This window comes from Leptodactylus fuscus, chromosome 3 (assembly GCF_031893055.1).
Source record: "Leptodactylus fuscus isolate aLepFus1 chromosome 3, aLepFus1.hap2, whole genome shotgun sequence".
NCBI lineage: Eukaryota > Metazoa > Chordata > Amphibia > Anura > Leptodactylidae > Leptodactylus > Leptodactylus fuscus.
Window position 1 is genome coordinate 189,947,847 of NC_134267.1, and position 19,616 is coordinate 189,967,462.

A 19,616-nucleotide genomic window follows, 5' to 3' on the forward strand; every position below is an offset into this window, starting at 1 on the left:
GAGATACCGCAACAACAGCAGCTATTTCAGCTGGAAAGGGCCACGACCCAGAGTTTCTGATACAATGCTACTTTATTCACTGACATCTATATTAACTTCACTCAAGGTGGGGAAGTATGTTGTCAGATACCCTGAATAAAATGTAAGTCTGATCACTGGGAACCCACTTAAGCCTGTTTTATGGTATTTTCTAGTTACCATAATGAAGTCTGTAGGTATAATTGACATGCTGTGATTTCCAAAACCACGCCGGTTTTTGAAATTGTGGTACGTCCGCACCACGGTTTTTATCGCAAAGTGGGAATGGGATTCGCTAGAATCCCTTTCACTTTGCCATTACTGTAAAACGCCGTGAATTTCCTGCGGCATTTCCGTCACATGGGGTCCCGGTCTAAAAGTCAAAGACCACACCTTAAGCTTCTAGCGTTACACCTGTTCACAGTATGTGTGTGGTATTGCAGCTCAGCCCCTTCCAATCAATGAAAGTGACCTGCTGTCCCACATCCCTTCCTATAGACAGCTGTGGTGCCATTTCTGAAAGAAAGCAGCCAGGTTATTGTAATCCAGGAAAACCCTTATAATAAATTGTCTATTCATCCTTTGATCTATTAAGTTCTGTAAAGAATTATAGAAAGACTCAGGAACACTATTTTTTTTTTTTTTTGACTGACTTCTTTATTAACGTCAGTCAAGTTTTTGTGGGAGGAAACCGGAGTACCCGGAGAAAACCCACGCAAGCACGGGGAGAACATACAAACTCACTGCAGGTATTGCCCTTGGATGGATTCTCACCCACCCAGGACTCCAGCTCTGCAAGCAAGCAGTAAGCACTGAGCCACCGTGCTTGCCCATGTCGCAGATCAAATCCTCATATGGTGGCCTTCATGTCTTGCAGGAGAGTTTTCACCTCTAGTGGCAGCCATGATGGTGGAGCTAGTCTAAGGGATGAAGAGAAGAGGATTAACATTATCACAGAGGCAGTGTGTTATTCATAGCAGAAGTGAGCCATGCAAATCTTGCAAGACACAGGCTGCTCTGCAGATATTACAAAGATGCTGGATTTCACATTTGTGACTATAGAACCAATGAGAATCCAAGGCAGGGCTCTATTGTAATTCTGCAGGAGAATTGAGAGGACAATGGAGATATTCTGTACTCACCTTCAGACTCCGTTTCTGCCTCCTTGCGGTCCCTCTCAATAAAGTGGGCGTTGACCAAAAAGAAGGCTCCTCCAATAGCTTCCATGAATGCACATGTCAGGAGGGCGTATTTCAGGCTGCGGTACCTTGATAGAGTTGTTTCTGCCGCTGCTCCATGGATTAGGTCAGATATCTGAGGATGAGAGGTGATACATATTTGATTAATAATACATGTATAGTTAGTAAAGAGCAAAAATACAAAAAAGCATAAAGGATTTTTCCAACAGTAACTGCTATGTGCTTGTTAGGAACTCTGGTGGCCAGACAAACATGTGGTAGCAGAAGAGCTGCACCGTATATAGAGGAGGAGCTTCCATCCTACAGACTATGAGCAGCCCCAGTATTACACAATGGCTGGAGCTGGAGACGTGCGGCATCCACCTGGAGCAGATAATCTAATATATAGCACCAGAAGGTTTTGTCTTTGGTGTTCTACTGTCAGACTTGCAAGTTACAACTAGTTTGTTTCAACAATAATTTCTATGTGTGTATATTCTGTGTGGGTGTTGTATGTGGGCTGTACAGGTGCTGTGTGTATACTGTTGTTTCAATGCTGTACATGTACTATATATGTACTTTGTGAGTGCTCACTGTATACATGGAGGGAGGTAGAAAAATTCAGCTTTAGGATAAGGCGCACATTACAGAAACACAAAGCCAGGAGTGGATTGAGCAAAAGTACAAAGTACAATTACTTTCTATATTTTTGCAATTCCTTTCATTGCCAGTCTTGGCTTTGGCAAAAAAAAAGCGGCAAAATCTGCAACAAAAAAAGCTGCATTTCTCTAACCTGGGCCTCATACTTACACAGGGAACCAGTGAGGTAATAGTGATGTGTATATACAACATTCAGGAAATAATATGTAACAACTACTTACAAATCCAATGAGGTAGGGGCTCCCGACATCGCCCAGCAGGTGGGCCACAGTAACTTGCACAGCCCCTGCTGTAGCTCTTCTTGTAGGAGGAACCACTGACTGAAATAAAAGAATATTGTGAGTAGGCCGAAGGGAATCATTGAAACCAAAACAAGAGCCATTGTACAAAGTGACCACATAGTATAATGACAAAATATTAAAAACATAAAAATTAAACCTCCCAATCTACCGGGAAGGAGCATCTGATGGGTAACGGAGGGAAGACAGAAGAACGGCTAAAATATCATTTCATGGCTTGTTAGAACTCACCAGGAGGATTTCTGCTACAAGGGCCCAGTTGAATGTGAGGAATGTCTCTCCAATGAATATGAAGACCTGCAGAAGTGAAACATTTGGGGAATTAATATAGGCCACAATACAAGTGCTGGAACGTGTAAGTACAAAACTACACCTGTCCACAGCCAGTATACTGTACAAAGGAATAAATAGATCCAGAATCCAATAAGTGGATGACAACAATCTATAGCTCAGGTACTTACATAAGTGGCCACAAGACTAATGTCTGCCAGAACCAGGGCCAAGAACAGGAAAGGGGCGGAGCATAGCAGGCCACACGCACAGACCAACGGGTCTGCACGGGGATTGGTTTTTCTATATTTTTTGCTGATCTCCACCCCTGCTAGAACTCCAAGGATGCCGGAGATGACTGTAAGCACGCCAAATATCAGACTGCAAAGAAGAGTGTTTATAGAGGTTAGTAAAGAAAATTCAAGAAATTGCAAGACAACCTTGTTTAATAAGGCGCAGTATGATGAAAGCTTCATCTAATGTATCTTCAAGGAAGACACTAAACAGAAGTCATTCCACAGCGCCGGAAGAAGAAATGCATACCTGTCATTATAGGTGCACGTTCCAGTCTGACAAGGCTCCTTCTCTAGTAAGAGGCTTCGTGCACGTGTCAGAAAAGAAGGAGCCCAGAGACCTATGGCGCCGGCTACAAACGCTACAGTCGCACATCCGAGAGTGGAAAACAAGAAACTACGACTGTAGAGAGGGAAAAAAAGAAGGATTTAATAATCATAAAAAACACACGGAGGATCGCTGCCGACATCCACTACACAGAAAACACCTACTTTTTGAATAGTTTCTTCACATCCGAAATCCAGTTATTGGAGCTGACGGATTTGTTTTTGTTCTTCCCGTCTGCGGCTCCTCTTGGCGGTTCTTTCATAAAGATAAGTAGAAGCAGCACAGCAATGACGCCCAGACCAGGGGTAACCTGCGTGGTGGAGGAAGAAGACATTGTATGTTACATAGATAGATAGATAGATAGATAGATAGATAGATAGATAGATAGATAGATAGATAGATACGGGATATATATAGTGGGATCATCACAAAGTGGAAGCAACCAGGGACAAGTTTAGGAAATAGATTACGGCCTTTTACTTACCCGGAAGGCCCAGTGCCAGTCACCACCTGCTGCACTGACTACTTTGGAGCCGATAATATATCCGAGGCCACTGTAAGAGAAATGAAGTGGTTATAATTTCTAGATCATCTGGTCATAAGTTCTCCACAAAGTCTGTATATTTACACAGGATACTCACCAGCCTACAGGTATAGTCAGGTAGAAAATTGAAAACATGCGACTACGCTGGTCTGCCACAAAGAGGTCAGCAATAACAGAGGGGGCAACGGTGGAGAAACTTGCCTCTCCGACCCCTACCAATGCTCTCATTGCCAGGAGGAGCAGGAAATACTGTAAAAAAATGAAAATGGGACAGAAAAAAAATTTGTAAGTTTTTGTGAAATTTTTTATTTTTTTGCCTGCATGGCAAGTGTACCTGGTCATAGAGAGATATAGTAGCTGAGATTTATATCTTTACCTGATTGGGAACGAATGAGATGCTCAGGGTCATAATGGACCAGAATAAGGTTCCTGCGCACATTATGTATTTCCTATTCCAGCGGTCGCCCATATAGCCAAAGACCGGACCAAACAGCATATAGCTGGCGATGAATACTAAAGGGGAGAGAAGGAGAAGAAGTATCAGGACAATGTGTCAGCGGAACAAGTTATTGCTTAAGGACATTGTTAGTACATTAACTCCTGTATTTAATCCCTCCTGTCCAGATAACAAGAAAGATTTTCAGGCAGCCATTTTCTGAACTACACCAATAGGGATCCATATTCACATTCTTATTCTTCTGTGATGTCATAAGAATTCCGTGAATAGATTGACCGACAACTCTGGAATATTGGTTTAGTCCTGACAATGGCGGTTTCCAGGGGATTTACAGAATATAATTCTATGGTAAAATATACCTGTATGTAACAAGCCGGATACACTGTCGCTCATATTGAAGGCTTTTTGAAGGTCCGGTAGCACCCCTGTCACATGGAAAGAGAGAGGACAATCATTATACACTATGACTGATCTGTGCTAATAGGTGGGCACAGTAACAGGCACAAAGATCATTACATTTGGTAAGAATCCCAGGCCAGGGGTGACCTATTCTAGACACCACATTGCTATGGGCCTGATAAATCTCACCACCAGAAGTAATACCGTTTATCCCCTCCCCCACTTACCTGAGGCGCTGAAGCGTTCAATGTAATGTATAAGGCTTACGAAGGACATAATCACTACGGTGATGACGGAGCGCATGTAGGAGACTCCAGTCAGCGCATGAGTGTCCTGCGGTTCAGAGCAATAGCCTTTTTCTTCATCCATTTCATGTGAATGAGTGCCTATTTGTTTTTCCTCATCCACATTCTCCATCAGTAATGGAGTTGTGGGTTCGCCATCATGGAGAGACGCCATATTTACAGGCCTGAGTCTATAAATACTAGAGAGACACAACATGGAAAAAGATTAGACGACATTTCATTCCTATTAATCTAGTTTATTTCACATAATGCAGATTCTGATAGTCCAGAGCAGAACCACGACATAACCTGGGCTATCAGAAAATCAGAAGGCGTTGCTTTATGTTACAGTTTTTGATGGAGCTGTCTTCCCAAAGGATTCCTGAAGCTACCAGGTCCTATGAATTTCACTACCTTATGATATATTTGTACCTGTGCTATTATTCACATCATGGCCCTGAGCTGCAGGAGATGACCACACAGCAGTGCTCAGAAATCTGTGGCCATTTAGTCACTATTGGACTACTGGTTCCAGTATCCCCACCCCAGCTAGATACCCTAAAACTTTTAGTTGTTCAGCATTTGGATCCCCCCAATCCCATCACTGTCTTCTGATCACTGTGACGTATCAATAGTATAGGTTGAAACTTACCGTGTTCTCCAGTAAAGGGCGTTTGAATTCTCGCACGTGTAGCTTTCTAGCAGAGTTTTGCAACACAACTAGCATTCACGATACACAAGAGAATAGAGAATGTGGTCAGGTCCTTCTCCTGTTTTACAGGCAGGAGCTGATTGTGACATCATCAGCCGGGTTCTAAGCCGTTGTGATGTCATCAATTTTTTTTTTTTTTATCAATTCTTTATTTATAACAGAGCAATTACAAAATAGAGTGACAATTCTTAATAGGCTAATTCTATGGAACCATTGCATATTGATGCGATGGCTCCACTTGTGTAACCTGTCTCTTCATTAGAAGTGGCCTTAAGAAAAAAAAAAAAGAGTTAAAATTAAAATGATACATTGGCACCTGTTCATAAATATATACATTAGTAATAGTGAACCCCTTGGCGCTGTGCACACATAGATGTGTGATCCTGTAATCTAGAGTTTACATCTCTGTGATCACAGGGCACATCTGTTGAGATTGATAATCGACACCTATATAACCATTTCACCCTTGTGAAGCCATAACAGAGTTGAAGCGGATGGGTTTAACCTCCTCCCGACCGTCCACTGTATGTAAATGTCGCCGCTTGCTGGGTTATTTGCAGCACCAATATTTATAAACAGACCCTACTAAGTTGGGGATTGGGGCTGTGTGAACACAGTGCTAATAGCTGCTGGTGTCCACAGAGACATGATCAGGACCTGATAGATTTAGGTTCCGATCATGTAGCCATCATATCAGGGAAAGTTTGTTATTGCATATCAGCAACCACTCACCCGCGGGCAGCATTTGGAGTGGGTGTTAACTGTATCTGACAGCTAACACCCGACTCCATAACCTCTGGTCGGAACTAAGTTCCAATCAGGGGTTTTAACCCCTTGGATGCCACGGCCAGTGACCCCAGGCTGCGAGTAGCCCCGAGATATGCCTGGTTGACCCTGCAGACAATCAGCCTATGCAGACTTTTACCATAGACTGTAATACACCTGAATTGCAGTCTATAGTAGTGAAACAGCGATGCTCTGATCGCTGACTCAGGTGTCCTTAAGGGAAAAATTTTAAAAAAATATTTTAAAAAAGTACAAAAAAATTTAATAAAGTCTGTGAAATAAATAAATAAATAAAGCCCCCAAATTCCCTTTATCAAATGAGTTATATAAAACAAAAACCTAAAAATTAATACAAAAACAATACATATTTGTTATGTCTGCTATGTCTGCACATAGATTTACAAGTGCCAATAAAAACAAGTCAACTCATACATTTTACATAAAAACATCAAGCATTACAGTATAAAATGGGTACATGGTGGCTTATATATTGGAGTTCCCTGACATACCACTTCTTTATTAGGGGGCAGTTCCTTTTTTTGTCAAGTAGGTAATATAAATACATTTCACTAAAACCTAAGCGTAAAACATCAGCAGTGGGTAAAACATCTTTCTTAACCGGTTAAGGACCAGGCCCAAAAGTATGTTAAAGACCAGGCCTTTTTTTTCAAAACTGACATGTGTCACTTTAAATGGCAATAACTTTGAGACGGTGTAACTTACACAAATGATTTTGAGATTGTTTTTTTCGTAACACATTATACTTCATGTTAGTGGTAAATATTAATCAATATTTTTGTATTTATTTATAAAAAAACTAGGAAATTTGATGGAAATTTTGAAAAAATTGCAATTTTCAAAATGTGAAATTCTCTGCTTTTCAGGCAGATAGTCATACCATCCAAATACATGAATAAATATTATCTCCCATATCTCTGCTTTATATCGGCATCATCTTTTGATTGTCTTTTAATTTATTTTGGACGTTACAAGGCTTACAAGTGTAACAGCGATTTTCTAGATTTGCAAGAAAATTCTCCAAACCAATTTTTTAGGGACCGCTTCAGTTCTGTAAGGAATTATAAAGGCCTATATAATAGAAACCCCCATAAATCACCCCATTTTCAAAACTACACCCCTCAAATTATTCAAAACAGCATTTGGGATGTTTGTTAACCCTTTAAGTTTTTCATAAGAATAAACATAATATGGAAGTGAAATTTAGACATTTCATTTTTTTTCATTAATACATTCATTTAGACCTAAAATTAACACATTCACAAAGGGTTAAAGGAGAAAATGCATCTCACATTTTGTTATGCAATTTCTCCCGTACACAGAAATACCCCACATGTGGGCGTAAACTGATTTTTGGGTACACAGCAGTGCATGGAAGGGAAGGAGCGACACTGGGTGTGTGAACAGCAGATTTTGCTGGAATAATTTTCAGGCACCATGCCTCATTTGCAGAGACCCTAGAGTACCAAAACAATGGAAACCCTCCAAAAGTGACCCCATTTTAGAATCTACACCCCTCACAGAATTCATCAAGGGGTATAGTCAGCATTTTGACCCTACAGTTATTCCACAGATTTTACTAACATTGGGATGTGTAAATGAAAAATTACTAAAATGTCACTTTATCCCCAAAGTTTTAATTTTCACAAGGGGATAAAGGAGTAAAAGCCCCCCACAGTTTGTTAAAAAATTTCTCCTGAACACGGCAATACCCCATGTGTGGCCATATTCTGCTGTATGGGTACATGGCGGGGCTCAGAATGGAAGGAGCGCTATTTGGCTTTTGGATGGCAGATTTTGCTGGAATAATTTTAGGTGCCATGTCGCATTAGCAGAGCCCCTAGAGAACCAATACAGTGGAAACCCCCTAAAAGTGACCCCATTTTGGAAACTACACCCCCCAAAGAACATATGAAAGGGTATAGTGAGCATTTTGACCCTACAGCTGTTTCACAGATTTTATTAACATTGGGGCATGAAAATGAAAAATTACTTTTTTTCCAATAAACTGTCAATTTAGCCCCAAATTTTTCATTTTCACAAGAGGATAAAGGGGAAAAAGCTCCATAAAGTTCGTTAAACAATTTCTCCTGAACACAGAAATGCCCCATATGTGGCCATAATCTGCTGTATGGGAACATGGTGGGGCTCAGAATGGAAAGCGCTATTTTAATTTTGAAGGACAGATTTTGCTGGAATATTTTTCAAGTCCCATGTCACATTTGCAGAGCCCCTAAAGTATCAATACAGTGGAAACCCCCTATAAGTGACCCCATTTTGGAAACTACACCACTCATAGAATTTATCTAGGGGTAGAGTGAGCATTTTGGCCTCACAGCTGTTTCACAGATTTTATTAACATTGGGGCGTAAAAATGAAAAATTACTTTTTTTTCACAATGTATCGTCCATTTAGCGCCATATTTTTAATTTTGCAAGTAGTTAAAAAATTAAAAGCCCCCCACAGTTTGTTACAAAATTTCTCCTGAACACGGCAATACCCCATATGTGGCCATAATCTGCTGTATGGGTACATGGTGAGGCTCAGAATGGAAAGAGAGGTATTTGGATTTTGGAGGGCAGATGTGGCTGGAATAGTTTTCAGGGGCCATGTCACATTTGCTGAGCCCCTAAAGTACCAATACAATGGAAACCCCTCAAAAGTGACCCCATTTTATAAACTACACCTGTCATGGAATGATTCAAGGGGTATTATCATTTTGTGCCTAAAATGCTTCCAAAAAATGAATGTCCAAAATGAAAATTGAAATTTTGAAAGAAATATGCCATTTCGGTGCCCAATACGTTGCACCCACTTTGTGTTGTCAGAGACCTGCACTCCTAAAACTATTAAGGGGCCATCCCGAGGGGCAAAAAATGATATATGTGGGTGTAAACTGCTGCTTGGGCACACAGCAGGGCTCAGAAGGGAAGGAGCACTGCGCTTTTTAGCTTTTGGGGTACAGATTTAGAGGGACTTTCTGGGGGCCATGTTCCTTTTGGAGAGACCTGGAGGTAACTGTAAACCCCATTTTGTAGGGGCAAGTTTAGGGTCTCTGCAAAAGTGTCATGGCATCCAAAAACCAAACCATCTGTGCTCCATAAACCCAATAACCCTTCTGTGTCCGTCTGTGCCCTAATATCAGTTTATAACCACTTATGACATTACGTACGTTATCCCGGGTACACCAGTGTCATACATGTGCCCTAATATCAGTTTATACCCACATATGACATTACGTCCGTTATCCCGGGTACACCAGTGTCATACATGTGGCATAAACTGTAGTTTGGGCACACAGCAGGGCGCAGAAGGGAAGGAGCGCTATTTTGGTTTCTGGAGCACAGTTTGGTTTTTGGACGTCACTTTTGCAAAGCCCCTGAATTGTCAATAAAGTGGAATCCGCAGACATGTCACCCTATTTTGGACACTAGCCCACTGATGGGATTTATCAAGTGGCGTAGCGAGAATTTTTAACCCTTGAGTGTTGCATTTATTTAGTTTCCAGAAATGAAATCGCAACTGATAATGAGAAGTTAAAAATGAAAAATTTCCAGAGATTCGCCATTTCAGTGCCCGATATGTTGTGCCCAACTTATGTCATCAGAGACACTCCAAAAACTGGTAAGCGGGTATCCCGGGCACAACAGCTTTCAGAGCGTTCATCTCTGATACAAGTCAGGCACAATATATTACGCACAGAAATGATGTATTCCTGGAAAAATGGTCATTTTCACCTCTCACAATCAGCTTCGTATTCATTTATGGATAATAAGTTATAGCAAAACTTGGGGGCTAAAAATGCTCTCTGTACCCCTGGATAAATCCTTCAGGGGTGTAGTTTCCAAAATAGGGTCTCATATCAGGGGATTCCACTTTACTGGCGTTTCAGCTGTGCAAAAGTGTCATGGCATCCAAAAACCAAACCGTCTGCGCTCCAAAAACCCAATAACCCTTCTTCCCTTCTGTGTCTGGCTGTGCCCCAATATCAGTTTATACCCACATATGACATTACGTCCGTTATCCCGGGTACACCAGTGTCATACATGTGGCATAAACTGCAGTTTGGGCGCACAGCAGGGCGCAGAAGGGAAGGAGCGCGATGAGGCTTTTGGAGTACAGATTCAGATGTTTGGTATCTGGACGCCATGTCATGTTTGTAGAGCCTGTAAGGTACCAGAAAAGTGGATTCCCCAAAGGAGTGACCCCATTTTGAAAACTGCACCCCTCAAAGAATTTATCAGGGGGTGTAGTGAGTATTAGTATCCGGACGTGACTGCACAGCGGATGGCGAAGAGGGAATATATAAGCGGTGCGGAGAACATTGCAGACACCAAATTCCCTACTATGTCCCAGTAGCTCCTATGATTGGGGGAGTCACTCTGGGGGTCACTTTGGGGGTCACTTCTGGTGTCTGTTCCCTCATAAGCTGTAAATCTGGGGTGTCCACTGATATTCGCTCACACTGCTTATACATTCCCTTCCTGACGCCGCCAGTTGTGTTCTAATAATTTGGCGATTTTGGTTTTTTTTGTCTTCACATTACTAGATGCTATATTTTCTTTATTCTTTTGGTGACGTGGCCATATAAGGGCTTGTTGTTTGCGGGATGTGATGTATTTTGTAATGACACCATTTTTGGGTGCCTACAACATACTGAATACATTTTATTAACTCTTTCTTGCTGGATTTAAAAAAAAAATAAAAAATCAATCCTGGCATTGAGTTGTACCCTTTAAATTTTGCGCCATGCAGCGTACAGTATAAGTAACATGTAGCCTTTATTCTGCGGGTCGGTACGGTTACGGCGATACCTCATTTATAGTATTTTTTTATGCGATACTAATTCTGCAGAACAAAAACACATTTGGGGACATAAATCAGTGATTTTTGCATCGCCATCTTCTGAGAGGCGTAACATTTTTATTTTTCGGTTGACAGTGTTGGTTGAGGGCTTATTTTTTGCGGGACAACCTGCGCTTTTTATTGGTACTGTTGTGGGGTGCATATGATTTTTTGATCACTTTTTATAGCATATTTTGTAAGGTGATATGGTGAAAAATCATTACTTCTGGCGGGTTTTTTCCGTTTTTTTTTTCAGCTGTACACCATATACATTAAATATAATTTCAGTTTTATTGTACAGGTTGTTACGGACGCGGCGATACCAAATTTGCATTGTTTTTATTAATTTTTAGTACTTTTTTTATATAATTCATTTTGTATAGAGAAAAAGGGATTTTTGGGCTTTATAACTTTATTACTTTTTTCATACACTTTATTTTTTTTTAACTTTTTTTTTTTTTAACTTTTTCATGTGTCCATTTAGGACACTTCAATCAGTTGATGCTTTGATGAAAGCATCAACTGAATCTGCACAATAGCAGACAGGACACGAGCAGGACACGAGCCTGCTCGTGTCCTGCAAGCTGCAGAGGAAGTGAGCTGCATCGCTCACTTCCTCCATCGGTCGGCAGGATCAACCAGGTATGTGGGGCTCCGGTAGTCTGGGGTCACTGGCCAGACCCCAGACTACCTTCTACTGACATCGGCACCCCCCGATCTCGCCGCGGGGGGTGCCGATCAGCTTCAATCTTCGGCGGATCCCTTTCGATCGCGCCGTGATGTTTCACGGCACGATCGAAAGGGTTAAAACGTTCAGTCGGAACTGAGTCCGACTGAACGTTGTTGAGGGGGTGGTTAGGTGTCAGTAACACCTAACCCTTGCCCTCCCCCCCGCCCCACCCCCTGCCTAGTGAGTCTCTGAAGACCGGCCGTAAATTTACTATCGGCTGGTCTTAGAGACCAGGACTGCTGGCCGTAAATTTACGGCCAGCGGTCCTTAACCGGTTAAAAAGCAAGACGTTCCTGGCCTTCCAAAGTGCAGTTTTTACGCAGTTCATAGTCTTCCATGCCATGGCCTTCTGGGATTGCGATGTGCAGTTGAAAAGTCCAAATAAAACCACTTCAAATGACAAGTCCGTTATATCCGCCATCTTCGTTAGTAGAGGGAGTATTTTTCTCCATAGTCCTTTAGCAAAGTCACAGTCCCACAATATGTGCAGTACAGTTTTGTCAGCCTGGCAGCCCTCCCTCGGGCAGATGGCGGTTGTTGCATACCCTCTTCTATGTTGGAAGGCCCGGCATGGAAGGCATTCATGTACACAGCTCCAGGCCAGGTCCATCTGCTGGTTAGAAAGAGGGAAACAGTTAGTCATTTTCCATATCTGCTTGGTTTGCGTTTCATTAAAATTCCCAACAGGTAGCATGGTTTCCCTCTGTCTAAGGGCCCCTTCACACGGAGTAAACGCGCCGCGCATTGTGGCGCGTTTACGGCGCGTGTACGCCGCGTTTTTTTACGGTGCGCGATTATGCTGCGTTAACGCCGCGTAAACGCGGCGTTATCGCGGCATAATCGCGCACCGTAAAAAAACGCGGCGTACACGCGCCGTAAACGCGCCACAATGCGCGGCGCGTTTACTCCGTGTGAAGGGGCCCTAAGGCTTGTTATTAGCCTAGCACTCTGTTTTAGCTCGTCGGCGCTCCTAGTGTTCAGGCTAAAAAGACTCACTATCTTTTCTAAGATCATATAGTGTGGTGGGAGGTTAAAAGCCTAAGGCGAGATAAGAACAGTTCTGAACCACCCCAGCTTCCTCATAAAATCACCAGTATTATAGCGTATAAAATATGACCAGAAGTGATTCTTAAAAAGCCCATTAAAAACATAACAAAAGTATTTGATTAAAAGGAATCTGCTTATGTCAGGGAAATCTTTCCCCCCTTTGTCCTTAGATCTTACCACTAGAGATGAGCGAACGCCGTTTGATCGAATACAGATTCGATCGAATATCAGGCCGTTCGGAATATTCGATTACAATCGAATACTAGGCCGCAAACGCAGTAAAAATTCGTATCCCCTCCCACCTTCCCTGGCGTGTTTTTTGCAACAATAACAGGGGAGGTTGGACAGGAACTACGACAACGTAGGCAATGAAAAAAAATTGGAAAAAGGAATTGGCGGCCGGAAACAGATAACCTCCAATTTAGACTAATGGTAGATTTACCATTCGACTAATTTGGGACTGTGAAGTATATGACTGAGACAGGGACAGATCTACAGGCAGGGTAAGCTAGGGATTACCTTTATTTAGGGGGGAATGTTACTCACCCAGCTCTTTGGGGCTCCATCTCGTCGGGATCCCTGTCAGCTTGCGATATGCACGAGCTGACTTTTTCCCATAGGAATGCATTGACCAGAGTTGATTGGCCGAATGCCAATATCATCTGTGTTCTCTTCCGGTCATACTTCTTATGACATTACATGGTGGACAGGCCATAAGACTGTGCCATATTCTTTTTATTAATGGTTTTATTTTATGTTTTTCAATGATTTTGTGTTGCTATATATTCCTGTGTTACAAAACCAGAGAAAGCGGTTTGTGGTATGGTGTTTCGTCCAAGGCGAGCGGCACTTTCCTGATGCATCACATCAGACTAGGCTTCTACTTCTGTCCTCTTCTTCTTCTCTTGGCAGAATCCTTATTGTACATTAATGAGGTTATCGATCTAAATACAGGAATGCAGATCACACTGATCATCTGTAATGTCCTCATAGTGTTGCCAAAAGGTGTTTCTCCATACCTATATGGGCACAGATATAGGGTGATCTACAAATCTCTCAGGTTGTTCTGCAAATTCAAGCACCACAGTCACGTAGCACCAGCTGACAGATACACTTGAGGGTTAATGGAAGATAAGTGACACAATACGGTGAAAAAAATAAGGCCAAGTTGTACGGATAGTCTCACAAGATAGGAGAGCCTACCAATACATATAGATAAGTTCAGAATCAGCATTGCAACAGTGGACACTTTCTCCATCATGAAACAGCCCACCTTATCCATTTATTGTAAAGCTACATTAGTAGGATCGAGACATCACTCTTCTTCCTATCTCATCTGAACAGGGGATAAGTATCTACAGCCCTATGAAAAAGTTTGGGCACCCCTATTAATCTTAATCATTTTTAGTTCTAAATATTTTGGTGTTTGCAACAGCCATTTCAGTTTGATATATCTAATAACTGATGGACACAGTAATATTTCAGGATTGAAATAAGGTTTATTGTACTAACAGAAAATGTGCAATATGCATTAAACCAAAATTTGACCGGTACAAAAGTATGGGCACCTCAACAGAAAAGTGACATTAATATTTAGTAGATCCTCCTTTTGCAAAGATAACAGCCTCTAGTCGCCTCCTGTAGTTTTTAATCAGTTCCTGGATCCTGGATGAAGGTATTTTGGGACCATCGTCTTTACAAAATAATTCAAGTTCAGTTAAGTTTGATGGTTGCCGAGCATGGACAGCCCGCTTCAAATCATCCCACAGATGTTCAATGATATTAAGGTCTGGGGACTGGGATGGCCATTCCAGAACATTGTAATTGTTCCTCTTCATGAATGCCTGAGTCGATTTGGAGCGGTATTTTGGATAATTGTCATGCTGAAATATCCATCCCCGGCGTAACTTCAACTTCGTCACTGATTCTTGAACATTATTCTCAAGAATCTGCTGATACTGAGTGGAATCCATGCGACCCTAAACTTTAACAAGATTCCCAGTGCCGGCATTGGCCACACAGCCCCAAAGCATGATGGAACCTCCACCAAATTTTACAGTGGGTAGCAAGTGTTTTCTTGGAATGCTGTTTTTTTTGGATGCCATGCATAACGCCTTTTTATATGACCAAACAACTCAATCTTTGTTTCATCAGTCCTGTTATGTCAGTCCAGGTAGCTGCAACGGGGCTAAGGAATAGCAGTAGGGAATCTCGCCCTATCCCGGTCCCTGCCTCACGGGTGTGGGTCGGCTGTACTCAGGCTAAGCCTGACCCCGACGGCTCCTCTCTCACTGATACCGTAGGCCTAGAGGGAAGTGGGAGAAGGAATGCCCTATAAGATCTCTAGGGACTGGAGACTAAAGGGGGTCACCCCTAACGAACAAGTGAAGCTGCTACTGACAGGGACTGACAAGGGTGTGCGCTGACTAACAACACAAGCAGCACACAGGAAAAATGTGGGAAAGGATTCCCCCAACCAATATGGGAAGGAACCTTACACTAGGAAACAAACACAGGGAAACTGAGTAGAAATCAAAGGATAAGGCAATTCACTCACACAGTCAATTATACACAGAGGGAGGATTGGTGAACACAGAAGGGAAAAAACACAAACCAACTCGTTCACCCAAACCTCCCAAAAACCAACCACGGAACTTCCTCTATCCAAGATAACCACCTACTCCTCCTGCTAAGGCCTAGCTCTGTAAAAGCGACACTCAGCACAGAACCATGGGAGGCATGGGTTTAAATACAGAGTAGAGACCACTCCTCCCAGGTGCAAATGGGAGGACAGACTAATCAACCAGGAAATAAAGCTGCCTACCAGCAGTGCGCGCGTGCAAGTCAGAAGGTGTGCACCAATACCCACGACAGGACAACCCCGCAGCGCCAGGATGCCACCCCAGACACTGCGCAGCCAAAAACTCCCCAGGTAAAAAAAATAGAAAGTAATGAACCTAAATACTCCTAACAAGTCCATAAGACCTTCTTCCAAAATGAAGCTGGCTTGTCCAAATGTGCTTTTGCATACCTCAGGCGACTCTGTTTGTGGTGTGCTTGCAGAAACGGCTTCTTTCTCATCATTCTCCCATACAGCTTCTCCTTGTGCAAAGTGCGCTGTATTGTTGACCGATGCACAGTGACAACATCTGCAGCAAGATGATGCTGCAGCTCTTTGGAGGTGGTCTGTGGATTGTCCTTGACTGTTCTCACAATTCTTCTTTGCCTTTCTGATATTTTTCTTGACCTTCCACTTCTGGGCTTAACAAGAACTGTCCCTGTGGTCTTCCATTTCCTTACTATGTTCATCATAGTGGAAACTGACAGGTTAAATCTCTGAGACAACTTTTTGTATCCTTCCCTTGAACAACTATGTTGAACAATCTTTGTTTTCAGATCATTTGAGAGTTGTTTTGAGTAGCCCATGATGCCACTCTTCAGAGGAGATTCAAATAGGAGAACAACTTGCAATTGGCCACCTTAAATACCTTTTCTCATGATTGGATACACCTGGCTATGAAGTTCAAAGCTCACTGAGGTTACAAAACCAATTTTGTGCTTCAGTAAGTCAGTGAAAAGTAGTTAGGAGTATTCAAATCAATAAAATGATAAGGGTACCAAAATTTTTGCATTGGTCAAATTTTGGTTTAATGCATATTGCACATTTTCTGTTAGTACAATAAACCTCATTTCCATCCTGAAATATTACTGTGTCCATCAGGTATTAGATATATCAAACTGAAATGGCTGCTGCAAACACCAAAATATTTAGAACTAAAAATTATTAAGATTAATAGGGGTGCCCAAACTTTTTCATAGGACTGTATATCTTTAAGTATATCTATATAAATATATACTATTAATGCACATTTTCCCATACATGTATTTGATATTGTTGTATATTGTCCAATGTAAGCATATATTTGTGTACATTACCCAATATAAATCTGATACCATTGGTAAATTTCCTGACATTTTCTGTACATTACTCACTGCAAGTCTGATATCTTCTGACATAGTCGACATTACCTTTACATTATCTATAGTATGTCTGATATTCAGCTCTTGTATTTGGACACACAGTGCATATAAAGAGTCTTATACGTATCCTATTCGATGAATACATAAACTTCTTGCTGTATATTTTTTGGTATAAGTCATTTTTGCTGCACTGCATGTATAGTGGCTACTTGTGGTCCCTGAGGAACCCTGCTTTTTTTTCAGGGGACACGCGTCATAGTGGGGAGGACAAGGATAGCACTTTGGAGTATATCATGGAGGAATTTATATATACCTTCATAGGCAAATGAAAACTATATTTTAACACTGTAGATTGTATGACTTCTTTTCTTACTGTGTTTGTGTTGTGAGAAATCATTCCATTTTGGCCTTTGCATGTTGGTAGTGAATAGGCCAGTATCTACGAAGTAGAGGTTACGTGAGGTGCAGCTACATTACGTATACTATACCTATAGCGTTAGTACAGTATATTCACATGAGAGATTATATCCTACTCCTTACATGACTTATGGGATAGTCCATGGTTTAATTCACAGTATATGTTGAATACATTTGACACATGTGAAACCTGGGTTCTATAGGACTCTCAGTTTATTGCTCCTTATATAAGGTTTAATGGTACATATATACAAAGAAACTGTAGTAAGATAAAGAAGCTCTATAATAAGGAGAAAAATTGGTACTTATAGGAAAAACAGATTTGTATATGGTAGGATCGCTTTTTGTTGGTGCATGATTTGCTAAATGAAAATGTATATATTGCAAAAATATTGTCATAAAAATAAAGTATACATGACGACATGCTGAACAGATTGCAATGATAGACTTTTTAATTCCGTGATTTAAAGGGAACCTGTCAGTATATTCATTCTCTCATAACCATAAAATACCAACAGGCTCTCATATATTCTGTCTTGGCTATTATTCCTAGATTATGCTAATAGATTTTTTGAAGACCATGTATTGATGTACAGGGAGCTACCTTCCAAAAGGTGGCAATAGAGCAAGCTCCTCTTTTCCACCAAGGAGGTTTTATTTGCATTTGTTTTATTTAGCCATTTAGGCTAAAGCCCCATGTTGCAGAAACACAGATCATTGTTGTTGCGGTTTTTTAAGCCAAAGCCAGAAGTGGATTGAGCAGAAGGGAGAAGTATAAGAACTTCCTATTAGAGATGAGCGAACACTATTCGAAACAGCCGTTTCGAATAGCACGCTCCCATAGAAGTGAATGGACATAGCCAGCACGTGGGGGGGTTAAGCGGCTGGCCACCGGCAAAGTCAGCGTGCCGGCCGCTTCCATTCATTTCTATGGGAGCGTGCTATTCGGAACGGCTGTTCCGAATAGTGTTCGCTCATCTCTACTTCCTATATATTTCCCATTCCTTTTGTAGCCATTCTTGGCAATAAGCAAGCTCAGACACGCAGCCCAGCAGAGGACACATCAGATTCATGACAAGCTAAGCTTGCCTGACATGTATATATGTATAGGGAGAGGGCTGTCAATCAGGTGTCTTGTGTAAAACTATGTGTTCTCTACAATTCTGCAGAATAATAGATATTTCCTTGTAATGTCAGAGACTATATTTCATGCTGCGCAAGTTCCCGTAAGGCTAAGACCCCACGTTACGGACACTCAGCTTTTTTGTTGCAGATTTTACTTCAATTTATGAACCAAAGCCAAGATGGCTATAAAAGGAAATATCTAGGAAGTTCCTATACTTCTCCCTTCTGCTCAATCCACTCCTGGCTTTAGCTAAAAAAAACACAGCAAAATCTACAACAAAAAAAGCTGCGTCTCCGCAACGTGGGGCCTAAGCCTTAAATGGGTTTTGCCTTTTTAAAATAACATATATATTGCAGTTATTACTGTAAGGCTAAGGCCCCACGTTGCGGAAATGCAGCTATTTTGTTGCAGTTTTGTGAGCCAAACTCAGTAGTGGATTGAGCAGAAGGTAGAAGTATAAGAACTTGCTATATATTTCCTATTCCTTTTGTAGCCATTGTAGCATACAAAATCTGCAACAAAAATGCTGCAGTTCCGCACTGTGGGGCTTCAGTCTAAATTGTTATTACTAGAAGAATTTACAATCTGTTTAGTTGATATATATGGTAGGTGGTCAGCATTAGCTGCTGGAAAGGGCAAGGGGGTACATATACTATAGTGTGATTTTTATTGCATCTATATAATCTGCATGATAAGTAATGTATATGTTCATTTGTACAGTCGGATGTTTTAAAAAAGTGCTGGTTGTCAGAACAACAATATTATATTTGATTGTTTTAAAATAAGTTCTCATTTACACTAGTGTATTACAGCAATATACAACCTCAGACTTGTAATACACCACCCTTAAAAGTCTGTGGGGCTTACTGTGTATCTCCACATTTATTTATATGTATTTTAGTTTTTGTATTTATTTTGTTGGATTAAGTATGAATCCCAGAGAAAAAAAAACATACAATTTTACCTGTTAGTCTACTTAGAGAAGCACTGCTTGTAGTGGAGAGGACTATGTAATGTAGCGCCCTATAGAGGCAGCACACAGTAGTGCAGGGATTGTCTACAACTTTATAGTACAAGGTTGCAGGGCCTTGCCTTCAGGTAGGCTCTGTACACACAATCCTTCTGCCAAGCATTGTTTTCCCTATTCAGCCTTATATGAGACTAGCTTCTGTCCGCGACTTCGTCTGCTAGTTGTTGTTGGCGCTCTGCTCCATCTGTGTATAT

General features: G+C 41.5%; 1 protein-coding gene across 1 annotated transcript; it reads right to left on the reverse strand.

The window, feature by feature from the left end:
* Positions 1-985: 985 nt before the first annotated feature.
* Positions 986-12,242, reverse strand: LOC142198546 (protein spinster homolog 1-like). Its single transcript, XM_075269578.1, has 13 exons — positions 12,094-12,242; positions 4,674-4,930; positions 4,407-4,472; positions 3,967-4,103; positions 3,688-3,839; positions 3,531-3,600; positions 3,211-3,356; positions 2,969-3,121; positions 2,617-2,806; positions 2,387-2,452; positions 2,078-2,176; positions 1,161-1,332; positions 986-1,074 (listed from the first exon to the last, which is right to left on the reverse strand). The coding sequence occupies exons 1-13, from the start codon at positions 12,240-12,242 to the stop codon at positions 986-988; spliced, it is 1,746 nt and encodes a 581-aa protein (XP_075125679.1).
* Positions 12,243-19,616: the final 7,374 nt, after the last annotated feature.

What these genes read in the sequence shown, in the direction of transcription:
- LOC142198546 (XM_075269578.1), bottom strand. Translation starts at nt 12,242, where the DNA reads ATGGCGGATATAACGGACTTGTCATTTGAAGTGGTTTTATTTGGACTT. An exon ending in ACGTGCACCTATAATGACAG is followed by an intron (nt 2,807 to 2,968) that starts GTATGCATTTCT and finishes TCTTCTTTGCAG; the next exon opens with TCTGATATTTGGCGTGCTTA. An exon ending in TTAGTCTTGTGGCCACTTAT is followed by an intron (nt 2,453 to 2,616) that starts GTAAGTACCTGA and finishes TCACTTCTGCAG; the next exon opens with GTCTTCATATTCATTGGAGA.